The sequence below is a fragment of the Eretmochelys imbricata genome, chromosome 1, assembly GCF_965152235.1.
Source record: "Eretmochelys imbricata isolate rEreImb1 chromosome 1, rEreImb1.hap1, whole genome shotgun sequence".
Lineage (NCBI taxonomy): Eukaryota > Metazoa > Chordata > Testudines > Cheloniidae > Eretmochelys > Eretmochelys imbricata.
In genome coordinates, this window is record NC_135572.1 from 9,030,729 (window position 1) to 9,057,707 (window position 26,979).

At 46.3% G+C, this 26,979-nt stretch overlaps 1 protein-coding gene and 1 pseudogene across 1 annotated transcript; both read left to right on the top strand.

Annotated features, from left to right (window-relative positions):
* The first annotated feature begins 405 nt into the window (after positions 1–405).
* Positions 406–1,404, top strand: LOC144279748 (olfactory receptor 52P1-like). The gene has a single exon (XM_077841376.1). It carries the CDS (start codon positions 406–408, stop codon positions 1,402–1,404), a length of 999 nt encoding a protein of 332 aa, XP_077697502.1.
* Positions 1,405–13,406: 12,002 nt separating this feature from the next.
* Positions 13,407–16,579, top strand: LOC144259704 (olfactory receptor 52P1-like; annotated as a pseudogene).
* Positions 16,580–26,979: the final 10,400 nt, after the last annotated feature.

Consider the following 26,979-nt stretch of genomic DNA (forward strand, 5'->3'; position numbering starts at 1 on the left):
CACCTCCACTATTTCTTCACCAAATGCTGCCTTTTGGCGAAAAAAGGTGACAGTGTAGACAGGGCCTAAGGAACAATCAGGGAAAACCAGTATCCACTCGTGTTTCCTGTTGGTGCCTATAAAGATTTCCCACACCACGATGTGTAGGAATTGTTGACACAGGGAGCACCATAAAATATGGAATTGGCATTATTAGGGTCAGTTGTTCATAATTCATTTATCTGAATAATGAAAATGTCATTTTTCAGTGTGTGTGGAGCGACCAACCTGCTTCATCAATGAGAACAGCCTCCAGTAGTGCATGAAGTGTCTCATATTAACACTGTCTCTCCATCCAGGTATTTGTCCTGTGACTATCGCCCTACAGCCTGGGTTCATACAGGAAGTCAGGGGAACATACGGTACATGCAGGAAACACCATTCTGCCTCAGTGTTGGACACTTTCTCTCCTACTCCATGTCAGATTCCAACTCAACTGACTTCAACAACCCCTCCACCTTCATCCTGCTGGGCATTCCTGGCCTGGAGGCAGCCCATGTCTGGATCTCCATCCCCTTCTGTGCCATGTACGCCATAGCCATCCTGGGGAGCTTCACCATCCTGTTCATCGTGAAGAGGGAGCCCAGCCTCCATGGACCCTTGTACTATTTCCTCTGCATGCTGGTCATCACTGACCTGGTCCCGTCTACGGCCGTCCTACCCAAAATGCTGAGCATCTTCTGGTTCAATTCCAGGGAGATCAATTTCAGTGCCTGCCTCACCCAGATGTACTTCATTCTCAGCTTTTCTGTGATACAGTCTGGGATCCTCGTGGCCATGGCTTTTGATCGCTATGTGGCCATCTGCGATCCCCTGAGACATTCCACCACCCTGACAAACCCTGTGGTGGCCAAAATTGGCCTGGCCACGGTGCTGCGTGGCATCATGCTCGTATTGCCCTACCCCTTCCTGGTGAGGAAGTGGCCATATTGCAGAACCAACATCATTCCCTACACATTCTGCAAGCACATAGCTGTGGTGAAGCTGGCCTGCGCAGATATCCGCATCAGTAGTTACTACAGCCTCTCTGTGGCATTCTTGGTGACTGGTGTGGATGTGTTTTGTATCGCTGTGTCCTATATCCAGATCCTCAGGGCCATCTTCAGCCTCCCAACAAAGGATGCCCGCCTCAAGACTTTTGGGACCTGCGGCTCCCACCTCTGTGTCATCTTAGCCTCTTACACCCCACATCTCTTCTCTGCCCTCACGCAACGGTTTGGGCACAATGTGGCCCTGCATTTCCAGGTTCTCATGTCCAACATGTACCTCCTGGTGCCCCCCATGCTAAACCCCATCATCTATGGGGCGAAGACTCAGGAGATCCGGGATAGGCTGCTCCAGCTCTTTACTCAGAAAGGGACCTAAAGTTTTCTCCTGATGCTCTGGTTCTCAGACCACACTCCATTCAGAGGTAGCTGGTGATATAGTGCTGGGCCCTCCTCCCTGAATCACTGACTGGCCAGTCAAAGAGATATTAAATCCTTTCCTCACCTTACTGTGCTGTGTCAGCGTGACAAACTGGGGAATCTGTCTATGTGCAACTCATAGGGTTGCCACTTTTCTAATTGCTGGTAACTGGAAGCCTAAGGCCTCACCGCTCTACGCTGCCTCTTCCCCCAGGCTCCACCCCTGCTCTACCTCTTCCCCTCAAGGCCCCTCCTGCAACTCTTTCCTCTCCTCCCCCTGTCACTAAACATTGATATCTCCTTGGGCTGTACATGCGATCATTGTATGTGAAGTTATGAAATTGTGCTATGTGTGTGTTATTAAAGTTCAGGCTTGTTTCAGGCTTGATGGGACTACGGCTGATTTAAACCAATGAAGTCTCTGGAGTACAAAGATCCCATCCTGGATGGGTTGTTCAGTCCTTTGTTCAGAGCTTCAGTTTCAAGCACAGTTCCTCCAGAGGGCAGAAGCAGGATTGAAGACAAAATGGAGGGGATTCCAGGGCTTTTCATATCCTCTGCATGTGGAAGGATACCCCTTTCTTCTTACTGTGGAAAATCACAGCAGAAAGGTGGAGCTTGGAGTCACATGGGCAAGTCACATGTCCATGCATGACTCAGTTTGCAGGCGGCAGCCATTGCTCACATGCTATCTTGAACGTTCCCAGGAAGGCTCCTCAGATGTGGATTGGAGTCTCCCAAGCTCCCTTGTCAGTTAAGTGTTTCTTCATTGGGCACTTACTCAGAATAGTCCTTTCTTGAGAAGCTGACCAAATGCTTCACGGATGCTACTTAGAATCAAACACATTGAGATATAAGTATATAGCCAATATTCGTAACTTCAAATACAAAAATGATACACACATACAGACAGCATAATCATAACCAGCTAATTACAGCCTTTTTATAGAAACCTTACTCAACCTACTTTGTACAAGATTTGGTGCCACTATAGGACCTTGCTTGCAACTATGATCTATATGATCACAGTTCACATCAATAACATCACCCCCCTTCAGGAGGGATCTCAATTTCAGGCAATCTTTGGGGTCTTGGTATGCCAGGGTCTGATGAGTTAAGGAAGTAAGAGGGATTTATATGTTGGCCAGCCCTCTGCAGAGCTAGGTCCCAACCCCAGGGTTATGCCCATGAAAATAATCCACCCCCCCACACACACACACCTTGCACTTTCCCTGTGATCCCCACTCCCAGCACTGGGTCCTTCCCCTCCCCCTTTCCTAGAGGGTTGTGATCTGTGCTCTCTGGGCTAAGAGGTGTGTCTCTTCACAGCTGCTTTCTGTGTTTTCCCAACCCTGGGAATTTCCTCCTCCCCTCTGTCAGTTGGGTCATTAGCATTTCCACAGACAACCATCGATTCAGTTGGACCTGCATCCTGTCTTCAAGAGAGAGAGTTAGTTTTCACAACCACGTCAGGAACAAAGTCCTGAAAAATTGTGACCTGGATTGGAATACCCTGCGTCACCCCTCTCTCTATCCCCGAGAGGTAAGTTGTGTGATGGCTCCCGTCCGGCAGGTCAGTTACACTGTTCCCTCTCGAAGCCTGAGCCACAGGTTGGGTGCCTGGGTGCACAAATGCTGAATCATCCATTCTGTCCTGAGCATCCTCCCCCATGTGATCAGTGAGCAGACATTCCTGTTCTCCCACTATTCCTCCCCCAGTTTCCTCCTCATGGCCCCCTCTAGGACACCTACCACTATGCTCTTTAGAGTGGGAACTATCCCCTGGTCAGCTGTGAAGGGCTCACAGCTAGCAGCCTGGACAGTTGTCTCAGTGGCAGGCTCCACACACCCCTTTCTTCCTGAGGTGGTGTTGCCTCCTGCTGCAGTGTTAAAGGAACCCACACCCACCTCCTCAGTGGTTTCTATGATTCTATCTCCCTCCTCTAGGCTACCCTCTGGAACACATCTTCCTATGCTCCCTTAGATTTGGTTTGGCCCGTGTTTGGCAGCACCATGGACTTTTTTCTCCCTGAGGCACCGCTACCTTCAGCTGAAGGGCAGGAGCTGGTCTCAACCACCCCCACCCCTGGAAACATGCAGCTTCCTCCTCCTGCAGAGGAATCAAGGAGACTCTGTCTCTTTCTTTCAGCAGTTCCTGGGACTTTCCCCTTTTCCTCTGAAGTCCCAGCAGAACGCTCCTTCTTGCTGCGTGCGGACACTTTAACAGCCTGAGCTACATGGAAGAAATCATTGCCAATTAGCATATCAATAGGGGTATCGTCTACTACCCCCACTGATAATACAGCTTCCAAACATTTGGTTTCGATGTGCACTTTAGCCAAAGGCACAAGGATTTTGTAACCATCAAACAATAAAAGCCCTGCCATCTGTCCTGTCAGTATGTCACCTTGTTGTACTATACTCCTCCTAACTACCAAAATTTCTGCCCCTGTATCTTCCCACCCATGATGTTCCCTGCCATTCAGTGCTTCATGCCTAGTTGTACAAAGGCTAATTTTACAAACCTAGTATGATAAGTGACAGTGCCTGAGGGGCTTCTGTGCTCTGAATAGCAGCATTCACCTGGGCTACCTGCTGCCTGCTTTCTTTGAGTACAGGGCATTTATTCCTCAGGTGATCAGTGGAATTACAATGATAGCACCTCCTGGACTCTTCCATTTTCACAGGAGATTCGGGTTGGAGATTAGAAGAATGGGGTAAAATGGGACCATGCTTCCCACCAAGTGTAAACCCTCCATCTGTAGTTTATTCACAATAGATGCTTGTGTCTGTTCAAAGTCATCAGCTAGAGAAGCCATCTCATCCACAGTTTTCACCTTTTTGTCCCATAGACACTGTTTCACATCATCTTTACCTGTGTTTAAGAAGTGCTCCTAACCAACCAGCTAGGTCAAACATTCCTTCAAATCTTGTAACAGCTGTGCCCCTTACCCACTTTCCCATAATATCTTTAATTTTTTAAACATATTCCATGTTGCATACCAGCACCCCCTTAAGATTCCTAAATTTCACTCTATATCTTTCAGGGGAAAATCTGAAATTGTTTCAAAACCATTTCTTTGAATTTACAATAATCTAAAGCATCACCAGTTGGCATTTTATTGACTATATCCAGAGCTTTACCAGATAAATTAGCAACTAAAGTGGGCATCTTCTGGGCATCAGGAATCTTATGTATCACACAGAGACTCTCAAAGATATTCACCAATATCCCCTGCCTCGTTGTATGCAGGACACAGTTGTTCCCATTTGAGGATTTTTGGAGAGGTGGGAATCAGTGGAGTGGAAAGGTTCTAGTTCAGCTTTTCCAGCAAGTCCAATTGGTAATTCTGCTCTCTCTCTCTTTCTTCTCACTTTCTTGTTGTTTTAGTTCCATAGCCTTTCTGTGTTCAGTCTCCTCTCTGGCAGCCTCTGCCGGCTTTAGCTGCAAAATTCTCCTATGTTCTTTTTCTTTTTCTACTGCCTGCAATCTGAATAGCTCCAATTTCACAATCATTTCTCAGTTTTCGCTCATCTTGCTGCTTTTCTGTTCCTACTTCCATTTCCCAAAATAAGCAAACAGAAAATAACAAACTGGTCACCTCTTTGACTGATCTCCAACTATCCCACTCAGAATCTCACTTAAAATTTCTACACCAGTGTATGAAGTGCAAATCTCACTCAGAACAAGGGTTGCATTTCAACCTGCTCACTGTGCCAGTCTTCCCCGGAGTACAACACAGAATTGGGGTACCACTGAGCCCTCTTGCACACTAATCTGAGTCCCCTTTCACACTGTGATTATGTGACAAGCTACAGACCCCTCCAACTCCTCCACTCACACAAACATTCACAGGCAGGGACACACCCAGCTGAATTACATGAATGCTTTCACCAGCCATTCATGAACCAACAATAGAGAGGCTCCAACCAGTTCCCCCCAGCTCCCCAGCTTAGGACCTCAGAGCGGTACCGTCTTGCCTTGGTCAGAAGCCTGACCAATGTAAGTTTATTATGCAGTCCACCCAGTCTCAGTGTGGAGAGGACAATGCACCAGCCCCTCTTCTTGAGCAGATTTCCCTTTTGCATTTCAAACAACACACTGTTTTAGGTAAAAAACATAAAACCAATTTATTAACTACAGAAATATAGATTTTAAGTGATTTTAACTAATAAGTGTACAGATCAAAGTAGATTACCAAAGAAATAAAGGAAAATCCCAATCTGAGTTCTAGAAACTAGACAGGTTTCAGAGTAACAGCCGTGTTAGTCTGTATTCGCAAAAAGAAAAGGAGTACTTGTGGCACCTTAGAGACTAACCAATTTATTTGAGCATGAGCTGTCGTGAGCTACAGCTCACTTCATCAGATGCATACCGTGGAAACTGCAGCAGACTTTATATATACACAGAGAATATGAAACAATACCTCCTCCCACCCCACTACATACCACACAGACTATGCTGACAGCTTGTGCCACACGCTCTCAAAGAAACTGCGGAATCACCTGATCAACATCCTCTACAGCAAACAGGGAAAGATTAAGAATGAGCTCTCAAAAATGGATACTCTCATAAAAAACAAACCTTCCACACAAACTTCCTCGTGGCTGGATTTTACTAAAACTAGACAAGCCATTTACAACGCACACTTTGCTTCTCTACAAAAGAAAAAGGACACTAAACTTTCTAAACTACTACATGCTACAAGGGGCCACAGCAATGGTTCCCTCAACCCACCTAGCAATATTGTTAACCTATCCAACTATACTCTCAGCCCAGCAGAAGCAGCTGTTCTATCTCGGGGCCTCTCCTTCTGCCCCTCCACCCCCACGAACATGATACAGTTCTGTGGTGACCTAGAATCCTATTTTCGACGTCTCCGACTCAAGGAATATTTCCAAAATACCTCTGAACAACATACTAATCCACAGAGGTCTCCCTACCAACACTACAGAAAGAAGGATTCTAGGTGGACTCCTCCTGAAGGTCGAAACAGCAGACTGGACTTCTACATAGAGTGCTTCCGCCGACGTGCACGGGCTGAAATTGTGGAAAAGCAGCATCACTTGCCCCATAACCTCAGCCATGCGGAAGGCAATGCCATCCACAGCCTCAGAAACAACTCTGACATCATAATCAAAAAGGCTGACAAAGGAGGTGCTGTTGTCATCATGAATAGGTCGGAATATGAACAAGAGGCTGCTCGGCAGCTCTCCAACACGAGCTTCTACAAGCCATTACCCTATGATCCCACTGAGAGTTACCAAAAGCAGCTACAGCATTTGCTCAAGAAACTTCCTGAAAAAGCACAAGATCAAATCCGCACAGACACACCCCTGGAACCCCGACCTGGGATATTCTATCTACTACCCAAGATCCATAAACCTGGAAATCCTGGGCACCCCATCATCTCAGGCATTGGCACCCTGACAGCAGGATTGTCTGGCTATGTAGACTCCCTCCTCAGGCCCTATGCTACCAGCACTCCCAGCTACCTTCGAGACACCACTGACTTCCTGAGGAAACTTCAATCCATCGGTGATCTTCCTGATAACACCATCCTGGCCACTATGGATGTAGAAGCCCTCTACACCAACATTCCACACAAAGATGGACTACAAGCCGTCAGGAACACTATCCCCGATAATGTCACGGCTAACCTGGTGGCTGAACTTTGTGACTTTGTCCTTACCCATAACTATTTCACATTTGGGGACAATGTATACCTTCAGATCAGCGGCACTGCTATGGGTACCCGCATGGCCCCACAGTATGCCAACATTTTTATGGCTGATTTAGAACAACGCTTCCTCAGCTCTCGTCCCCTAAAGCCCCTACTCTACTTGCGCTATATTGATGACATCTTCATCCTCTGGACCCATGGAAAAGAAGCCCTTGAAGAATTCCACCATGATTTCAACAATTTCCATCCCACCACCAACCTCAGCCTGGTCCAGTCCACACAAGAGATCCACTTCCTGGACACTACAGTGCTAATAAACAATGGTCACATAAACACCACTCTATACCGGAAACCTACTGACCGCTATTCCTACCTGCATGCCTCCAGCTTTCACCCTGACCACACCACACGATCCATCGTCTACAGCCAAGCTCTGCGATACAACCGCATTTGCTCCAACCCCTCAGACAGAGACAAACACCTACAAGATCTCTGTCAAGCTTTCTTACAACTACAATACCCACCTGCGGAAGTAAAGAAACAGATTGATAGAGCCAGAAGAGTTCCCAGAAGTTACCTACTACAGGACAGGCCTAACAAAGAAAATAACAGAACTCCACTAGCCGTCACCTTCAGCCCCCAACTAAAACCCCTCCAACGCATTATTAAGGATCTACAACCTATCCTAAAGGATGACCCAACACTCTCACAAATCTTGGGCGACAGGCCAGTCCTTGCCTACAGACAGCCCCGCAACCTGAAGCAAATACTCACCAACAACCACATACCACACAACAGAACCACTAACCCAGGAACTTATCCTTGCAACAAAGCCCGTTGCCAATTGTGCCCACATATCTATTCAGGGGACACCATCACAGGGCCTAATAACATCAGCCACACTATCAGAGGCTCGTTCACCTGCACATCCACCAATGTGATTTATGCCATCATGTGCCAGCAATGCCCCTCTGCCATGTACATTGGTCAAACTGGACAGTCTCTACGTAAAAGAATAAATGGACACAAATCAGATGTCAAGAATTATAACATTCATAAACCAGTCGGAGAACACTTCAATCTCTCTGGTCACGCAATCACAGACATGAAGGTCGCTATCTTAAAACAAAGAAACTTCAAATCCAGACTCCAGCGAGAAACTGCTGAATTGGAATTCATTTGCAAATTGGATACTATTAATTTAGGCTTAAATAGAGACTGGGAGTGGCTAAGTCATTATGCAAGGTAGCCTATTTCCTCTTGTTTTTTCCTACCCCCTCCCCAGATGTTCTGGTTTAACTTGGTTTTAAACTTGGAGAGTGGTCAGTTTGGATGAGCTATTACCAGCAGGAGAGTGAGTCTGTGTGTGTATGGGGGTGGGTTTTTGGAGGGGGGTGAGGGAGTGAGAGAACCTGGATTTGTGCAGGAAATGGCCTAACTTCATTATCATGCACATTGTGTAAAGAGTTGTCACTTTGGATGGGCTATCACCAGCAGGAGAGTGAATTTGTGTGTGGGGGTGGAGGGTGAGAAAACCTGGATTTGTGCTGGAAATGGCCTAACCTGTTGCTCACTTTAGATAAGCTATTACCAGCAGGACAGTGGGGTGGGAGGAGGTATTGTTTCATATTCTCTGTGTATATATAAAGTCTGCTGCAGTTTCCACGGTATGCATCTGATGAAGTGAGCTGTAGCTCACGAAAGCTCATGCTCAAATAAATTGGTTAGTCTCTAAGGTGCCACAAGGACTCCTTTTTTTTTTAGAAACTAGACAGTGTTTGAATCAAGCAGTATCTCACCCTGATGGTACAAACAGTTCACCAATCTTCTATACATATGCCAGGATTTCTCCTTTCCAGCTTGGGACCAACTCCCCAGTTAAAATATTTTCCCTCTAGCTGTGTTTTGAGGTGTTGAGTTGTGTGGGGAGTGAGGCCAAGTGATGACATCACTTTCCCCTTTTATAGCTTCTGCCAGGTGCAGGGAACTTCTGCCAGATGCACAGTTAGTGGGAAAGTACAAGCACAAGATGGAGTCCGGTGAGCTGGTCACATGCCCTTGCATGCTTAAGTGAGCTATAGCAGGGGCCATTACCCATATTCTGGCTACAGCATCTACAGGAAAGTCCATCTGGTGGGGATAAGCTTCTCCCATGGCCCATTGTGCTCACTGATGGGCCATCAACTTGAATAGTCCATTCACAAAGTAAATGGGACTGGATGTAAACTACCTGGATGTAAACTACATCACCTGATGTGTAAACTATACACATCAGCTCGTGTGTAAACAAAAGGGCGGACGGTGCTTGGGGGATAAACAGATGGCTGCCAAAAAATTCCAGGCCAGGGTCGCTGTAAAAAATGTAAAAAGGGCTAAAGAGGTAATGAGGGAAAAAACCCAAAAAGAGATGCCCCCTACCAGAGGCTCTCAAACTGGTATGTCTGAAAATGGGGAGGCGAAATCAGACTCTGGTTTAGAAAATTCCCCAGAGTGCTCTCTAGACGGAGTCCCATCTACTCCCAATGACCCTCACGGAGGCGTCTGAGAGTCTGACTCTCAATTAGTATCGGATGTAGAAGATGCCACTGATGGTTCCGTAGAGGAACCCCCAAGTAACCCTGAAAATGCAGAGGTGTATATGGAGAGAGTGAGAAGTTGGCAACGTGAATTACCCAGATTTGGGGGGTCGGTGTATTGTGAGGAGTTTCGTTTTGTTCATCTTGAGCAAATAAATTCAGCTCAACAGGCTGTTGAAGCCATACACAGAGGGATACAGCTAGTTCTTGATGACGTTAATGGTAGGGTAGGCCCTGATGATTACGTACAGTTACGTTTAGAGAGCCGTTGTTTAACTAACCCTTTGTTTTCAGTCAGAAGAACTAGGGATGAGCTGTCCGCTGAGGATTTCTTAAACCAGGCCTCAAAGCTGCTTCAGAGCAATAGAGAATTGCATCTCGATGGGACGTTGCGCCTCGTTGTGACAGTTGTAAAAAATAGGGGTGGGGGCGCTCAAAGAGTTTTAAATTCTATCCTTAGTAGTCAGATTAGTCATAAAAAGAGACAATGTTTAGTAGACCTGACTTACACCGGTACCAATCTATGTTTTGCGGGAGGGCTCTTGGCCGTCATGGCCGGTCATAAACCTACGGATGCAGAATTGTTAGCAGAGGCGAGAAAGTTGCACGAGAAACTGGGGTGGTCAGATCAAAAAAAGGTTCTGCTCAGTGATGTAGCAAAGTTTGAACAGCATTTAGGAGTTAACATACAGGTGGTGCTGTATGCGGTGAAAGGTGGCTGGGGTTTTTTTAAAACGGGGGACCCCGTGTACCCTAAGACTTATTTCATCCTGTTGCACAATGAACATTACTATGGGGTTCTGGATGTGAAAAAGTTGTTCGGAGCAAAAAGTTACTGTGAGTTTTGCCACACGGTGTACAGTCACGACCACTCTTGCAGGTATCGTTGCAATCTCTGCTTGAGCGCAACATGCTCTGACAACATGGGTGTGCAGCTGAGGTGTCCTAGCTGTAAACTGTATTGTCGGTCCAAAGAGTGTTTAGACAGACATGTCAACTGTGCGTCAAAAACCCAAGTTGAATGCCTGTCTAAAACTTTGTGCGATAAGTGTCAGGCGTACGTGGACAAGCGGCACAGGTGTAAAGGGAGGCGCTGTAAGCAGTGTCAGGGTTTGATCGTTGGAGATGTAGACGTTCACCTCTGTTTTATGGACAGCCTTAGAAAGCCCGAATCATCAGAAAAGTATATTTTTTATGATTTTGAATGCATGCAGGAGACTGGGTTGCACACTCCCAATTATATTTTTGCGATGTCCCTAAAGCCGGAAAAATCCTGGGAATTTAAGGGTGACGAATGTCTTTCTATGTTTGTTAAGACCTTTATTGGCAAAGAGTTCCGGGACTACACGTTCCTAGCACACAATTCCAAAGGTTATGATGCGTATTTCTGCGTTAGACAGTTACTGAAGGAAAAGATGTGCATAGAACTGATCACTCAGGGCAGTAAACTAATGTGTGTGGAAGTTAAGGCCCTTGGCATTCGTTTTATAGACTCTTTAAACTTCTTGCCCATGAAGCTTAGCAAACTCCCACAGGCGATGGGGTTTGAAGGTTGCAAAGGGTATTTTCCACATTTTTTTAACATTTTAGAAAATCAAAATTATGTGGGGTCTATGCCCGGTGTGGAGCACTATGGTGTAGAAAGCATGATGCCCAGGGAAAAAGCAGAGTTTCTCGACTGGTATCAAGACCACAGCTCTGAGACTTTTGACCTGCAGAAAGAGCTTGCGTATTACTGCCAGCAGGATGTAAAAATTTTGAGACAGGCTTGTATCCTATACAGAAAAGAAATTATGAATATGACGGAGAAGGTCGATCTAGTAGAAAGAGAACCCGGTAAATTCACCGAGATAAAACTGTGTATAGATCCGTTCCGGTACATAACGCTGGCATCCGTCTGCATGGCTATGTACAGGTTTATGCTTTTGGAGCCTAACACGGTAGCTCTTCTCCCTCCAGACAACTATCACAGACAGAAAAAGAGATATTCAACCCCACCTATCCAGTGGCTGTTGTATATCTCTCAAAAAGAAAATATACAAATACAGCACGCTTTACAGGGTGGGGAACTACAGGTAGGCCCCTACTTTTTAGATGGTTATGCCAATATTGACGGGGTACACACAGCCTTTGAGTTTAATGGGTGTTTTTTTCACGGCTGTGTCGCCTGTCATTGTGAAAAAGTACAAAACCCTATGATGGGTACAACTTTTGGATTTCTTAACTACAAGACGCAGCTCAAGACTGACTATCTAAAATGGCTTGGTTTTGTAGTGAGGACTCTTTGGGAGCACGAGTGGGTGGTGATGAAAGAAACAGACAGGGAGCTTGCGAGCTTTTTAAACCGAGCCCAGTTACCCCAGTCTCTCATGCCTAGGGATGCTCTTTTTGGGGGGAGGACGAATGCCATCCATCTATATTATAAACCTAAGCCCGGCAAAGAAATCCACTATTATGATTTTACCAGCTTGTACCCTTTTGTAAACAAAACCAAAGACTACCCTATCGGGCACCCCGATATAGTTTATGACAAATTTGGATCCATGTCTTGTTGGCAGCCGGTGTCAAGTGGAGTGCCCCAGGGGTCGGTCCTGGGGCCGGTTTTGTTCAATATCTTCATAAATGATCTAGAGGATGGTGTGGATTGCACTCTCAGCAAATTTGCAGATGATACTAAACTGGGAGGAGTGGTAGAAACGCTGGAGGGCAGGGATAGGATACAGAGGGACCTAGACAAATTGGAGGATTGGGCCAAAAGAAATCTGATGAGGTTCAATAAGGATAAGTGCAGGGTCCTGCACTTAGGACGGAAGAACCCAATGCACCGCTACAGACTAGGGACCGAATGGCTAGGCAGCAGTTCTGCGGAAAAGGACCTAGGGGTGACAGTGGATGAGAAGCTGGATATGAGTCAGCAGTGTGCCCTTGTTGCCAAGAAGGCCAATGGCATTTTGGGATGTACAAGTAGGGGCATAGCGAGCAGATCGAGGGACGTGATCGTCCCCCTCTATTCGACATTGGTGAGGCCTCATCTGGAGTACTGTGTCCAGTTTTGGGCCCCACACTACAAGAAGGATGTGGATAAATTGGAGAGAGTCCAGCGAAGGGCAACAAAAATGGTTAGGGGTCTGGAACACATGACTTATGAGGAGAGGCTGAGGGAACTGGGATTGTTTAGTCTGCAGAAGAGAAGAATGAGGGGGGATTTGATAGCTGCTTTCAACTACCTGAGAGGTGGTTCCAGAGAGGATGGTTCTAGACTATTCTCAGTGGTAGAAGAGGACAGGACAAGGAGTAATGGTGTCAAGTTGCAGTGGGGGAGGTTTAGGTTGGATATTAGGAAAAACTTTTTCACTAGGAGGGTGGTGAAACACTGGAATGCGTTGCCTAGGGAGGTGGTGGAATCTCCTTCCTTAGAAGTTTTTAAGGTCAGGCTTGACAAAGCCCTGGCTGGGATGATTTAATTGGGGATTGGTCCTGCTTTTGAGCAGGGGATTGGACTAGATGACCTCCTGAGGTCCCTTCCAACCCTGATATTTTATGATTCTATGATTCTATGACCCCTTGCAAATTATTTTGGAATTGCAAAAGTTAAAGTGTACTCCCCACGAGGCCTCTTTTTCCCATTGTTACCTGTCAGAGTGGGCGGCAAGCTTATGTTCCCGCTATGCCGAACCTGCGCGGAAACCGTGCAGCGGGAGATGTGCACCCACACTGACGAGGAGAGGGCCATCCTGGGGACTTGGTGCACTGTGGAATTGAACGCAGCCATAGCGAAGGGGTACATGGTGGCTAAAATCTATGAAATCTGGCATTTTAATGAAAAATCTGATGAACTCTTTTCGGAGTACATAAAATTACACCTCCGCCAGAAACAAGAGGCTTCAGGGTATCCCAGCTGGTGCACAGACGAAGACAAACAAAATAAGTATGTTAACGATTTCTACCAGAAAGAAGGCGTGCTTTTACGCCGACATGAGATCAGGCTAAACCCCGCTAAACACCAAATTGCTAAACTGTTTTTAAATTCTCTGTGGGGTAAATTCGGCCAAAGAACCAACCTACCCAATACCAGCATCGTGAGAGACCCCGACGAACTCTTTCAGTACCTATTTTCCCCCAACTACGAGGTTTCATCCTGTGAGTTTATCGATGATGAAACAGCACGCAAAAGAAGCACGCAAAAGACCGTTATTCTATCTCTGGCAATACCAATGTTTTCATAGCCTGTTTCACCACCGCTTATGCCCGCTTAGAACTATACAACCTCCTAGACGGATTGCAAGAGCGGTGCCTGTACCACGACACTGACTCTGTGATATTTGTGAAAAGGGAGGGGGCCTGGAATCCCCCTCTGGGGGATTATTTAGGGGACCTCACGAGCGAGATCCCACCAGATCAACACATCACCGAGTTTGTGTCGGCAGGCCCAAAAACATACGGGTATAAACTGTCGGGAGGAAATGCTTGTATGAAGGTCAAAGGTATTACCCTGAACGTAGCAAACTGTGAAAAGATCAACTTTGACAGTTTGAAAGATCTAGTCCTGAACTATTGCACGGGTCTGCAAGAGAACCCCTCAAAAAAGATAGAGGTGCAGCAACCCTCTATTGTAAGAAACAAAAACAGTGGCAAATAGAGACAAAAACCCTTAAAAAAACACAGAAAGTCATTTACAACAAGAGGGTCCTAGGAGAAGGGCAACTGAACCAATTTCACGAAGCCCTCCACCTCCATCCTGCTGGGCATTCCTGGCCTGGACTCAGCCCATATCTGGATCTCTATCCCCTTCTGCACCATATACGCCATAGCCATCTTGGGGAACTTCGCCATCCTGTTCATTGTGAAGAGGGAGCCAAGCCTCCATGGGCCCATGTATTATTTCCTCTGCATGCTGGTCATCACCGACCTAGTCCTTTCTATGTCTATCCTATGCCAAATTTTGAGCATATTCTGGTTCAATTCCAGGGAGATCAAATTCAGTGCATGCCTCTTGCAGCTGTACTTCATTCTCAGCTTCTCTATGATGGAGTCTCGGATCCTCATGGCCATGGCTTTTGATCGCTATGTGGACATCTGCGATCCCCTGAGACATTGTACTACCCTGACAAACCCCATGGTGGCCAAAATTGGCCTGGCCATGGTGCTTCGCGGCTCCATGCTCCTACTGCCCACTCCCTTCCTGGTGAGGAGGTGCCATATTGCAGAACCATCATCATTGCCCACACACACGGTGAGCACATCTCTGTGGTGAAGCTGGCCTGTGCTGACATCCACACTAGTAGTTACTACAGCCTCTCTCTGGCATTCTTGGTGATCTGTCTGGATGTGTTTTTTATTGCTGTGTCCTATACCCAGATCCTCAGGGCCATCTTAAGCCTCCCCACAAAGGACACCTGGCTCAAGAGTTTTGGGACCTGTGGCTCCCACCTCCGTGTCATCTTAAACTCTTACATCCCAGCTCTCTTCTCCTTCCCCATGCACTGGTTTGGGCACAATGTGGCCCTGCATTTCCACATTCTCATGGCCAACAGGTACCTCCTGCTGCCCACTATGCTAAACCCCAACATCTACTGGGTGAGGACCCAAGAGATCTGGGATAGGCTGCTCCAGCCCTTTACTCATAAAGGGACCTCAAGTTTTCTCCTGGTGCTCTGGCTCTCAGACCGAGCTCCATGCAGAGCTGGCTAGTGACATGGTGCTGGGCCCTTGTCAGGGTTCCCTTCCCACTCTGAACTCTGGGGTACAGATGTGGGGACCTGCATGAAAGACCCCCTAAGCTTATTTCTACTAGTTTAGGTTAAAAACTTCCCCAAGGCACAAATTCCTTCCTTGTCTGTTTATCCAGCAATGTGTGTGAGGCTGAGGTCTGACAAACAGAAAGTGCAGGAGACACTCGCTGAACAATGAAATTGAGATAGACATTTTCAGGGGGTCACATATTGCACATGTGATGGGTAGCTGGAAAATCACTCATTCAATTTCCTTTGCTCTGAACCATGGCTTGGGACATGGATGTATGGCTTATATTAAAACACAAAACTAGACCTTAGAGAGCTCTAGTTTGATAGATATGTTGCTGTAACTCACTGTACCCCAAAGCAACACCCTGGAACCCCCATATTCACCACTGTTATATAGTTGCCACAAATCTTGTACAAACTATGTCATGTGGGGTGTTAGTGGAAAAGCTATGGTTTGCTGAATATGATTATCCTATTTGTATGCATGTCTCATTTTTGTATCTGAAGATAAGAATATTTACAATGACCTGTATTTCAAATGTGTTTGTTCCAATGGTAACTCCCACATGGTAGCTTACATCTAGTTGAGCCAGCACATTATGAGAGGACTATTCAAGTTGATGGCCCATCAGTGAGCACATAATGGGCCATGGAAGAAGCTTCTCCCCACCTGGTGGACTTTCCTGTAGATGTCTGGCCAGAATGTGGGTAATGGTCCCTGTGATGACTCATTGAAGGATACAAGGACATGTGACCAGGTCATGTGACATTGGACTCCATCTTGTGCCTATACTTTCCCACTGACAGTGCTTGGGGCTTTGTTTGGAAAAATGAAGTTCCCTGAACATGGCAGAAGCTATAAAACAGGGAAGTGACATCAACACTTAGCCACACTCCCCCCACAATAAAACACCAGAAGACACATCTGGAGGGAAAAGATTTTGACTGGGGAGGTGGTCCCAGACTGGAAAGGAGAAATCCTGGCCTGTGTATGGAAGATTGTCCAATCAGGGTGTTTGTGCCATCAGGGTGAGATACTGCTTGACTCAAACCCTGTCTAGTTTATAGTACTCAGATTGCGATTTTGCTTTATTTTTTAGGTCATCTACTTTGAGCTGTACACTTCTTAGTGATAATCACTTTCTGTAGTAAATAAATCATTTTAATATTTTTATCTAAGATAGTTGTTGTTTGAAGTGTAAAGGGAAATCTGCTAAGGAACAGGGGCTGGTGCATTGTCCTCTCCACATTGAGGGACGATTGTAGTGGAAAATAAACTTACACTGGTCAGGCTACTGCTCCGGGCTAGATGGGAAAGTGGGTAAGGGGCACAGGTGTTACAAGCTTTGAAGGAATGTTTGAACTTGTTTCTCAGGACACTTTTTAAACACAGGTAAAGATGATGTGAAACAGTGTCTATGGGACAAAAAGGTGAAAACTGTGGATGAGACGGCTTCTGTAGCTGATGATTTTGAGAAGACAAGCAATTATTGTGAATAAACCACAGACAGAGGGGTTTACACTTGATAGGAAGTATGGTCCCATTTTACCCCATTCTTCTAATTCCCAACCCTAATCTCCTGTGAAAACGGAAGAGTCCAGGAGGTGCTATCATTGTAATTTCACTGATCACCTGAGGAATAAATGCCCTGTGCTCAAAGAAAGCAGGATAGCCCATGTGAATGCTGCGATTCTGAGCACAGAAGCCCTTTGGGCACCTGTCATTTATCATAAGGTTTCTAAAATTAGCCTCTGCTGAACTAGGCATGAAGCACTTAAAGGCTGTCAGCATTAATAGCAGGGAACACCTTGGGTGGGAAGATACAGGGGCAGAAATTTCGGTGGTTAGGAGAGGTATACTGCAACAAGGAGACATACTGACAGCACAGATGGCAGAACTTTTATTATTTTGCTGTTACAAAATCCTTTTGCCTTTGGCTAAAGTGCACATAGAAACCGAAGGTTTGGAAGCTGTTTTATCAGTGGGGGTAGGAGACGATAATCCTATTGATAAGCTAATTGGCAATGATTTCTTTCATGTAGCTCAGGCTGTTAGAGTGTCCACCTTCAGCAAGAAGGTGCTTTCTGTTGGGACCTCAGAGGGAAAGGGGAAAGTCCCAGGAACTGCTCAAAGAATGAGAGGTCTCCTTGATTCCTCTACAAGAGAGGGAAGCTGCATGTTTCCAGGGGTGGGGGTGGTTGAGACCAGCTCCTGCCCTATAGCTAAGGCCAGCGTTGCCTTAGGGAAAAAATGTCAATGTTGAAGCTAAACAAGGGGAAAACCCAATGCTAGGGAGCACAGGGAGATGTGTTCCAGAGGGGAGCTGTAGTGAAGGAAAGATTCACTGGTGCGGCACATTGTGATGGTCGTCCTGGGAATTAGCCCTTTGCAGCTTCGGAGCGCCTCTTTCTGGCCAGTGTCTCACCTGCCTCAGGCCCCATGTACCTCCTGAACCACGGTGCCCTTTAATGTCAGGGTTCTGCCTCCAGCAGTACCCCCTTACTCTGGGTTTCCCCTCCCAGGGGAACCCCCCAACCCTCTATCCCCACTTTGCCTCAGTGGCTACTGCCAGTCATCATCTAGCCCCCTCTCACTGGTGCAAACTGCAGTCTGTAAAGGCCACTCATCACTGGCAAGGAGGTTGGGACCAGCTGCCTCTGCCTCTTCCTGGGCTGCCCCTCTGCAGCCCCAATACCTCCATAGGCTTTGCTCAAGGCCTGCAGCCTGGGGAATTGCCAGGCTGGAGCTCTCCAGCTCCTTTTGCCTTTCCCCAGCTCTACTCTGCCTCAGGTACCCTTTCTCTCAGGTAGCCAGGTCCTTCTCCCTCCAGGCTGGAAAGAGAGGATCTCCTCCCAGCTCCTGGCCCACAGCCCTCTTTAAAGGGCCAGCTGGGCCCTGATTGAGCTGGCCACAGCTGTGGCTGCTTCCCCAATCAACTGAGTTTGCTGCTTTCACTCCTTTTCTCCAGCCACAGCCCTCTGCAGGGCTGCTTTTACTATTGGCTCCCAAGAGCAGCCCTCTCCCAGGGCTGTTTTAACCCCTTCAGGGCCGGAGTGGGGTGCTCACCCCACTACAGGAGCCCAGAGAAGACTGATAGAATCATAGAAACTACTGAAGAGGTGGTTATGGGTTCCTTTAACAAAGCAGCAGGAGGCAAGGCCACCTGAGAAAGGGAGAGGGGTTTGGAGCCTGCCACTGAGACATCTGTCCAGGCTGTTAGCTGTGAGTCCTTCACGCACGAACAGGGGATAGCTCCCACTCTGGAGAGCACAGGGGTATGTGTCCTAGAGGGGGCCGCAGAGGAGGAAAATGGGGGAGGAACAGTGGGAGTACAGGAATGTCTCCTCACTGATCACATGGGGGACGATGTCCAGGACAGAATGGCTGATTCAGCATCTGTGCTCCCAGGTACCCAACCTGTGGCTCCAGCATTGAGAGGGAACTGTGTAAGTGACTTACCGGAGACGAGCAGTCACACAACTGACCTCTCATGGATAGAGAAAAGGGGGACGGCGGGTACCCAAATCCAGAGTTATTGTTACATCTCATGATGCAATCATAGAATCATAGAATATCAGGGTTGGAAGGGACCTCAGGAGGTCATCTAGTCCAACCCTCTGCTCAAAGCAGGACCAATCTCCAATTAAATCATCCCAGCCAGGGCTTTGTCAAGCCTGACCTTAAAAACTTCTAAGGAAGGAGATTCCACCACCTCCCTAGGCAACGCATTCCAGTGTTTCACCACCCTCCTAGTGAAAAAGTTTTTCCTAATATCCAACCTAAACTTCCCCCACTGCAACTTGAGACCATTACTCCTTGTTCTGTCATCAGCCAGCACTGAGAACAGTCTAGAGCCATCCTCTTTGGAACCCCCTTTCAGGTCGTTGAAAGCAGCTATCAAATCCCCCCTCATTCTTCTCTTCCGCAGACTAAACAATCCCAGTTCCCTCAGCCTCTCCTCAGAAGTCATGTGTTCCAGTCCCCTAACCATTTTTGTTGCCCTCCACTGGACGCTATCCAATTTTTCCACATCCTTCTTGTAGTGTGGGGCCCAAAACTGGACACAGTGCTCCAGATGAGACCTCACCAATGCCGAATAGAGGGGAACAATCACGTCCCTCGATCTGCTGGCAATGCCCCTGCTTATACATCCCAAAATGCCATTGGCCTTCTTGGCAACAAGGGCACACTGTTGACTCATATCCAGCTTCTCGTCCACTGTAACCTCTAGGTCCTTTTCTGCAGATCATTTATGAAGATATTGTACAAAACCGGCCCCAGGACTGACCCTTGGGCACTCCACTTGATACCGGCCGCCAACTAGACATGGAGCCATTGATTACTACCCGTTGAGCCCGACAATCTAGCCAACTTTCTATCCACCTTATAGTCCATTCATCCAGCCCATATTTCTTTAACTTGCTGGCAAGAATACTGTGGGAGACAGTGTCAAAAGCTTTGCTAAAGTCAAGGAACAACACGTCCACTGCTTTCCCCTCATCCACAGAGCCAGTGATCTCATCATAGAAGGCAGTTAGATTAATCAGGCATGACTTGCCTTTGGTGAATCCATGCTGACTGTTCCTGATCACGTTCCACTCCTCTAAGTGCTTCAGAATTGATTCCTTGAGGACCTGCTCCAGGATTTTTCCAGGGACTGAGGGGAGGCTGACTGGCCTGTAGTTCCCAGGATCCTTCTTCTTCCCTTTTTTAAAGATGGGCACTACACTAGCCTTTTTCCAGTCCTCTGGGACTTCCCCCGATCACCATGAGTTTTCAAAGATAATGGCCAGTGGCTCTGCAATCACATCCGCCAAGTCCTTTAGCACTCTCGGATGCAGCGCATCTGGCCCCATGGACTTGTGCTCGTCCAGCTTTTCTAAATAGTCCCGAACCACCTCTTTCTCCACAGAGGGCTGGCCACCTCCTCCCCATGCTGTGCTGCCCAATGTAGTAGTCTGGGAGCTGACCTTGTACATGAAGACAGAGGCAAAAAAAGCATTGAGTACGTTAGCTTTTCCCACATCCCCTGTCACTAGGTTGCCTCCCTCATTCAGTAAGGGGCCCACACTTTCCTTGACTTTCTTCTTGTTGCTAACATACCTGAAGAAACCCTTCTTGTTACTCTTAACATCTCTCGCGAGCTGCAACTCCAGGTGTGATTTGGCCTTCCTGATTTCACTCCTGCATCCCCGAGCAATATTTTTATACTCTTCCCTGGTCATTTGCCCAATCTTCCACTTCTTGTAAGCTTCTTTTTTGTGTTTAAGGCCAGCAAGGATTTCACTGTTAAGCCAAGCTGGTCGCCTGCCATATTTACTATTCTTTCTACACATCAGGATGGTTTGTCCCTGTAACCTCAGTAAGGATTCTTTAAAATACAGCCAGCTCTCCTGGACTTCTTTCCCTCGCATGTTATTCTCCCAGGGGATCCTGACCATCAGTTCCCTGAGGTTGTCAAAGTCTGCTTTTCTGAAGTCCAGGGTCCGTATTCTGCAGGCTCTCCTTTCTTCCCTGTGTCAGGATCCTGAACTCGACCATCTCATGGTCACTGCCTCCCAGGTTCCCATCCACTTTTTCTTCCCCTACTAATTCTTCCTGGTTTGTGAGCAGCAGGTCAAGAAGAGCTCTGCCCCTACTTGGTTCCTCCAGCACCTGCACCAGGAAATTGTCCCCTACATTTTCCAAAAACTTCCTGGATTGTCTGTGCACCGCTGTATTGCTCTTCCAGCAGATATCAGGGTGATTGAAGTCTCCCATGAGAACCAGGGCCTGCCATCTAGTAACTTCCGTGAGTTGCTGGAAGAAAGCCTCATCCAATGTTTGTTGCTAATGGTAAATCTTATAACAAAGAATTTGGTACTGATGGTAAATCCTATCAAAAGTTGTAACCTGCTACATGTAGTAAAAAAGAAGCCCTATGGGAATACTACTTCTCAGCTAACACCTCTAAACAGGCTCAAAGCTTGTTACGGCAGGGAAACCATAATAAACCTGGTCTGCTGTGTGGAAGGGGAAACTGAGGCAAACCACTTCATGGCATTGATGACTATCTGCATTGAGTTATCACCAGTTGGAAAAACACAATGGTTGACAATCCTGCACATTTACAAAGACAGGCTTTCTAGTGACAAATAGAAGGCACACAGAACTTTGTAAAAAAACATGTGGATCACTCTCCAAGGTTTGCAACGCTTGGGCATTGTATGTTCCAAACCTTAAGAAGGCCTTGGGCACACTCCCGCCAAACTAGTCAGTGACTAACACTTCTGCAGTAAACTAAGGGGGGAGGTGTGACATTCTGTGCCCCCAAAGGAACAGGTATCAATGGTATCAGTGAAAAAGTTATGATTTGCTGAATATGATTACCCTATTTGTATGCATGTCTCATTTTTGTGCCAAAAATTCTGAAAGCATGTGAGGGCATATGAGCAGCTCATGTGACACTGGACTCCATTTGTGCCTGAGCGTTTCTGGTAATTGTGCTGGGGGCTTCTGCTTGGAAAAATGAAGGTCCCGCTGAATGACAGAAGCCATAAAAGGTGGAAGTAAGAAAATCGCTTGGCGTCACTCCCCTGCATAACTCAACACCTGGAAAAATCTTAGGAACAAGGACAGAACTGAGGATTTGCTCCCAGGCTGAAGGCATTTCTAGCCTGTGCATGGAGGAACGGTGGACTGTTTGTATCATCAGGGTGACACACTGCGTGATTCAAATCCTGTCAAGTTTATAGAACTCAGATAGTCGTTTTCCTTTATTTCTTAGGTCATCTCCTTTGATCTGTACACTTATTACTTATAGTCACTTAAAATCTATCCTTCTGCAGTTAATAGCTCGGTTTTATATATTTTTTTTTATCTAAAACAGTGTGTTGTGTGAAATGCAAAAGGGAAATGTGATCAGGAACAGGGGCTAATGTATTGTCCTCTCCACATTGAGGGAGGGGTGGACTGGGTAATAAACTTACAGTCTCTGGGCTTCTGATCAGGGTAAGACAGTACAGCTCTGGGTTCCTAGCCTGGGGAACTCTGGGGGTGGGGGCGGGCAGGCGGGGAATTGGCTTTAGCCTCTCTATTGTTGGTTCATGAGTGCCTCGTGAAAACATTCATGTAACTGCAGCTGGGTGCAGTTGTGTCTGGCTGTGAGAATCCAAACCTGGAGAGGATTGCAGATTGTCACATCCTCAGAGTGTGAAAGAGAGCCCAGGTTGGTATGCCAGAGGGCTCAGCGATACCCCCTTTCCAGGTTGCATCCTGGGCAAGTCCGTCACACCCACCTAAAGAACAAGCCCTGCTAGACCATGAGTCCATTTCCTTCTTCTCATGCACTCAGTTACTAATGGAGAGATCAAGGTTAGAGCAGGGAAGTCACGAGTCCTGGGTTCTGTCTGTCATTCTCTGTGTGACCTTCACCAAGTCAGTCTCCCTTTGCCTCAGTTTACCTTTCAGTATAATGACGATATGTTGATAGTGACTTTCCTTTACTTGGTGTTTTGAAGATCCTTCAATGAAAGGTGTTACACAGTATGATGACAGTTACTGATGAGAATTACTGATTTCTGATGCCTTAGCGATAGCCCTGTGTGCCTGCAGAAAGTGTTCGTATCTCTCCTCACTTACCTTAAGAACATAAGAACATAAGAATGGCTGTACTGGGTCAGACCAAAGGTCCATCCAGCCCAGTATCCTGTCTATCGACAGTGGCCAATGCCAGGTGCCCTAACAGGTAATGATCAAGTGACTTCTCTCCTGCCATCCATCACCCCCCTCTGACGAACAGAGGCTAAGGACACCATTCCTTACCCATCCTGGCTAATAGCCATAAATAGACTTAACCTCCATGAATTTATCCAGCTCTCTTTTAAACCCTGTTATCGTCATATAGTCACCTTTCTCCAGATCTCTCTGTCTACTATCTACCCATTAATACTGGGCATTTACAGGGTATCAAACCCTCTGGAGAGCTGCCCATTATCCCTAGTTTCCTTCCGAATCAACTCTACTTTTTAAATATACACAAATACACAGAGCAGCCAATTCCTCTCTGTCTCAGTGGAGAGCCCAAGAGTTCTCATCTCCCTTGGGGAACGTCCCTTAATTATTGTTTACTTCTAAACCTGGATAAAGAACACAGAAGCACAGACACTGAAAGAGATACATTGGCTAGAGTGTCTATGGTTTCCAGCCTATTTGCATCCAGATGCCGCTTCTCCCCTAGAGGCTGAGTGAACCCACCTTGGAGTGTGCACAGCTAGATTATAAATGGTGCACACCTATGGTCGGCTCTCGGCGTGGGATGCTGCTGCAGATGCTGGGGTGAGAGAGGTGTGGAACACGGCTGTCTGCAGAGGATTCCCAGGGAAGACACGTCTGGCTCAGAATTCACAGGTACCCATCTCTTGCTGAGGAGCTCACCTGCTCGACAGACCGAGTGCAACGTGGGTATGATGGGATAGAGAATAGGTCTGTGGTCCTTTCCGTTCTGCAAAACCATTAACCATGCTGGGGCCCTTGCCACAGGGGATGAGTTTGCTCCAATATCACTGGCCAAAGTGTCCCCTTTTCTCTGCCCCTGGCTGATGGGCTCCAGCCCCGAGGTGGCTGCATTTCAGTGGCACACAGGATGCTTCAGAATGAAAGGTTTTAGCAGATGTAGAATACAAGGCCAAATTATGAGGCTGTGGCCCATACGTTCTCAGGCCCCACAGAATCAAAACTCCCCTTGGAGTAAGAATTGAGTAAAGACCTCAGGAGCCAGCTGTGTGTGAGTTAATGCACAGGGACTCTCACCTCCTCCTCTTGCATTTCAGGCCTCTGGCTGTTAAAAGGGGTGGCTCTCACCTGACTTTGTGATGGAAATCATGGAGGGGCTAGGGCTCCTCACTGGAAGAATTATTTGAATTTTTCAACATGGGCAAGACCTCTTTTCTCCTGGCTTCAGTTGAGAAGCTGGCTGAACTGTTATGCCTGAAACTTTCAAAAACAATTCAGCTAGAAGCAGAAACCCAGTGTGAGATATTTCAGTCCAAACGGTTAAAATTTGGCAAACTTATAACCAACTGAAAATGAGGTCTCCTAATTGAATGTGTCAGACAGCGTTAACTAACCATGGTGTCACCAGCACCACCTACAATGGCCAATCCATTTGTGAATCCCATTCACCTGTGCTCTTTGCTCCAACAATGTCTGTGGCAACGAGTTCCACTGGCCAAATATGGCTTAGGTAAACAATTTTCCTTTCTCAGTGTTATATATTCAGACTTTCAATGTACTTGAATGTTCCCTTGTTCCTGTGTTATGAGACAGAGTAAATATAAATGCTTGACCTACTTTCTTTATCGATAGATTCATAGGTTTAAGATCAGAAGGGACAATTAGATCATGCTAGATTTTTTTTAAATTATCCAAAATCAGATTTTCCATTGTTTCTTAATCTTGTCAAATCTTCTTTTTAAAACTTTCCTTTTATTTTTTAACAGTTTAGGTTTAATGCAGAACTGTCTTTTATTTCCTTTGGGGTGGGGTGGGGGTGGGGTTGGGGGAGTCTGTTGCTGCCCGACTGCCTACTTCTGATTCGGAATGAGATGTTTGGTGATCGGTCAGCTCATAACTCTGGTTTTTGTAACTCTGAGGTTCTACTGTAGATGCTGTTTAACATCCTCCTTGACTGCTAATGGACTGGAAAGTTTTTCATGACCGTATGTGATCTGAGTACCTGATACTGCTCCTTTCCAAATGCAGAACAAAACGAATTCTTGAACACATCTCCCTTTTCTTCAACATTTACAAGTTTCCTTTCTCCCTCTAGGAATTGGCCTACACTTTTTCTAGGGTTTCTTTTCTTCTTAATATAATTAATAACCTCCTTTTTGTTATCCTTAGCCCTGCAAAGCATGGATTTCCCCCTGATGTCTGTAACATCCTGTATTAATTTTCATAACTTCCAATTTGTATTGCTTGCTATCTCTTTTCCCTTTTCCCCATTTGTTATATATTGCTTTCCCCCCACCCCCCTCAATTGCTGCCTTCACTTTGCTACTGAACTGGGTTTTTAAGCAAAGTTCTCCACTTTCTTGATTGTGGAATCATGGCTTTTTAGCTCTCTCATAAACTCTTCTTAAAGAACTTCCCCCATTTTTCATTCCCATTTTTCTGTCTAAATTTTTCCTCACAATCAGTTTTGCTGATCATTTGCCTTATCTTTGGGGAATTGGCCCTTTTGAAGGGTATCTGTAGATAGCTATTACTGGCTGGAAGCTGTTCTCTGTTTGTCCATATCAATGTAATCAGTTCCATTCTTTATTTTGTTCTCCTCTATCGTATGCCCCCTTAATTGTCTCTTCTCTAAACTAACCAGTCCCAGACTTTTCAGTCTATCCGCATACGCCAGCCTCCTCCATTCTCACAGCCTGCCTGGGAAATCCCCTTTCTATCTACTAGATCCTTTATAGCGACTGGGTGACCAAAAGTGAGTGCATCTCCAAAGCAGGATATTCTCCATCCCATTCCTTACACATCTGAACATTGTCTTTGTTGTGGCCAGTACTGTAAATGAGCAGGTGTTTCTGTGGAGCTGCTATCAATGATGCCCAAGTCTTTTCCCTGAGGTGGGTTCTAGTTTGGATGTTTTCCCCGGCACATGTCTTAGCAAAGGTGTTTTTTCCCCACTCTCAGATTTTCAGTAATTAGGTGAATGGGAAACTGCCTACAGCATGGACTCTCTAGTCTGGGTTTCATTTCATTAAGCCTATGTGTAAATGGCAGACTTTTTTCACTGAAAGTTTGGTCAATGACCAAAGAGCCTTGAAAAGAAATCATTGTTGCAAACCCTTACACCTCTCGTTAAGGTGCCTTTATTACGTCACTGAAACTGAAGAGTTCTGTCTTCAAAAGTGGCTTTGTAGTGTTTACACCTCCACTATTTCTTCAGCAAATGCTGCCTCTTGGCGAAAAAACTTGGCAGTGCAGATAAGGCCTAAGGAACAATGAGGGAAAACCAGCATCCACTCGTGTTTCCTGCTGGTGCCTATTAAGGTTTCCCACACCACGATGTGTAGGAATTATTGACGAAAGGAGCACCATAAAATATGGAACTGACATAAGTAGGGTCAATTGTTCATGTCAATGTTCCTCCCCCACTGTGAACTCTAGGGTTCAGATATGGGGACCTGCATGAAAATCTCCTAAGCTTACTTTTACCAGTTTAGGTTAAAACTTCCCCAAGGTACAAATTAATTTTATCCTTTGTCCTTGGAATATCCTTGGAAGAAGTATTGTTTCTTTGTCTTTGGGACAGACCACTGTTAGAGAGCTTATTCCTTCACTCTCCCACTTCCCTGGTCCTTCTCACATGAACAGAGAGCAACAATACCCGAAGTCCGAAGGTGCAAACAATTCGATGTTTATTGGGGTGAACTTCCAGCAAGCTTAAATACAAGTTCCTTTTCCTTATTTCCGAATCCCAACTTACTTCCTGTTTGCCCCTAATTTATATGGTAATATTCTTAGCTATACCTTAACCAATCATTC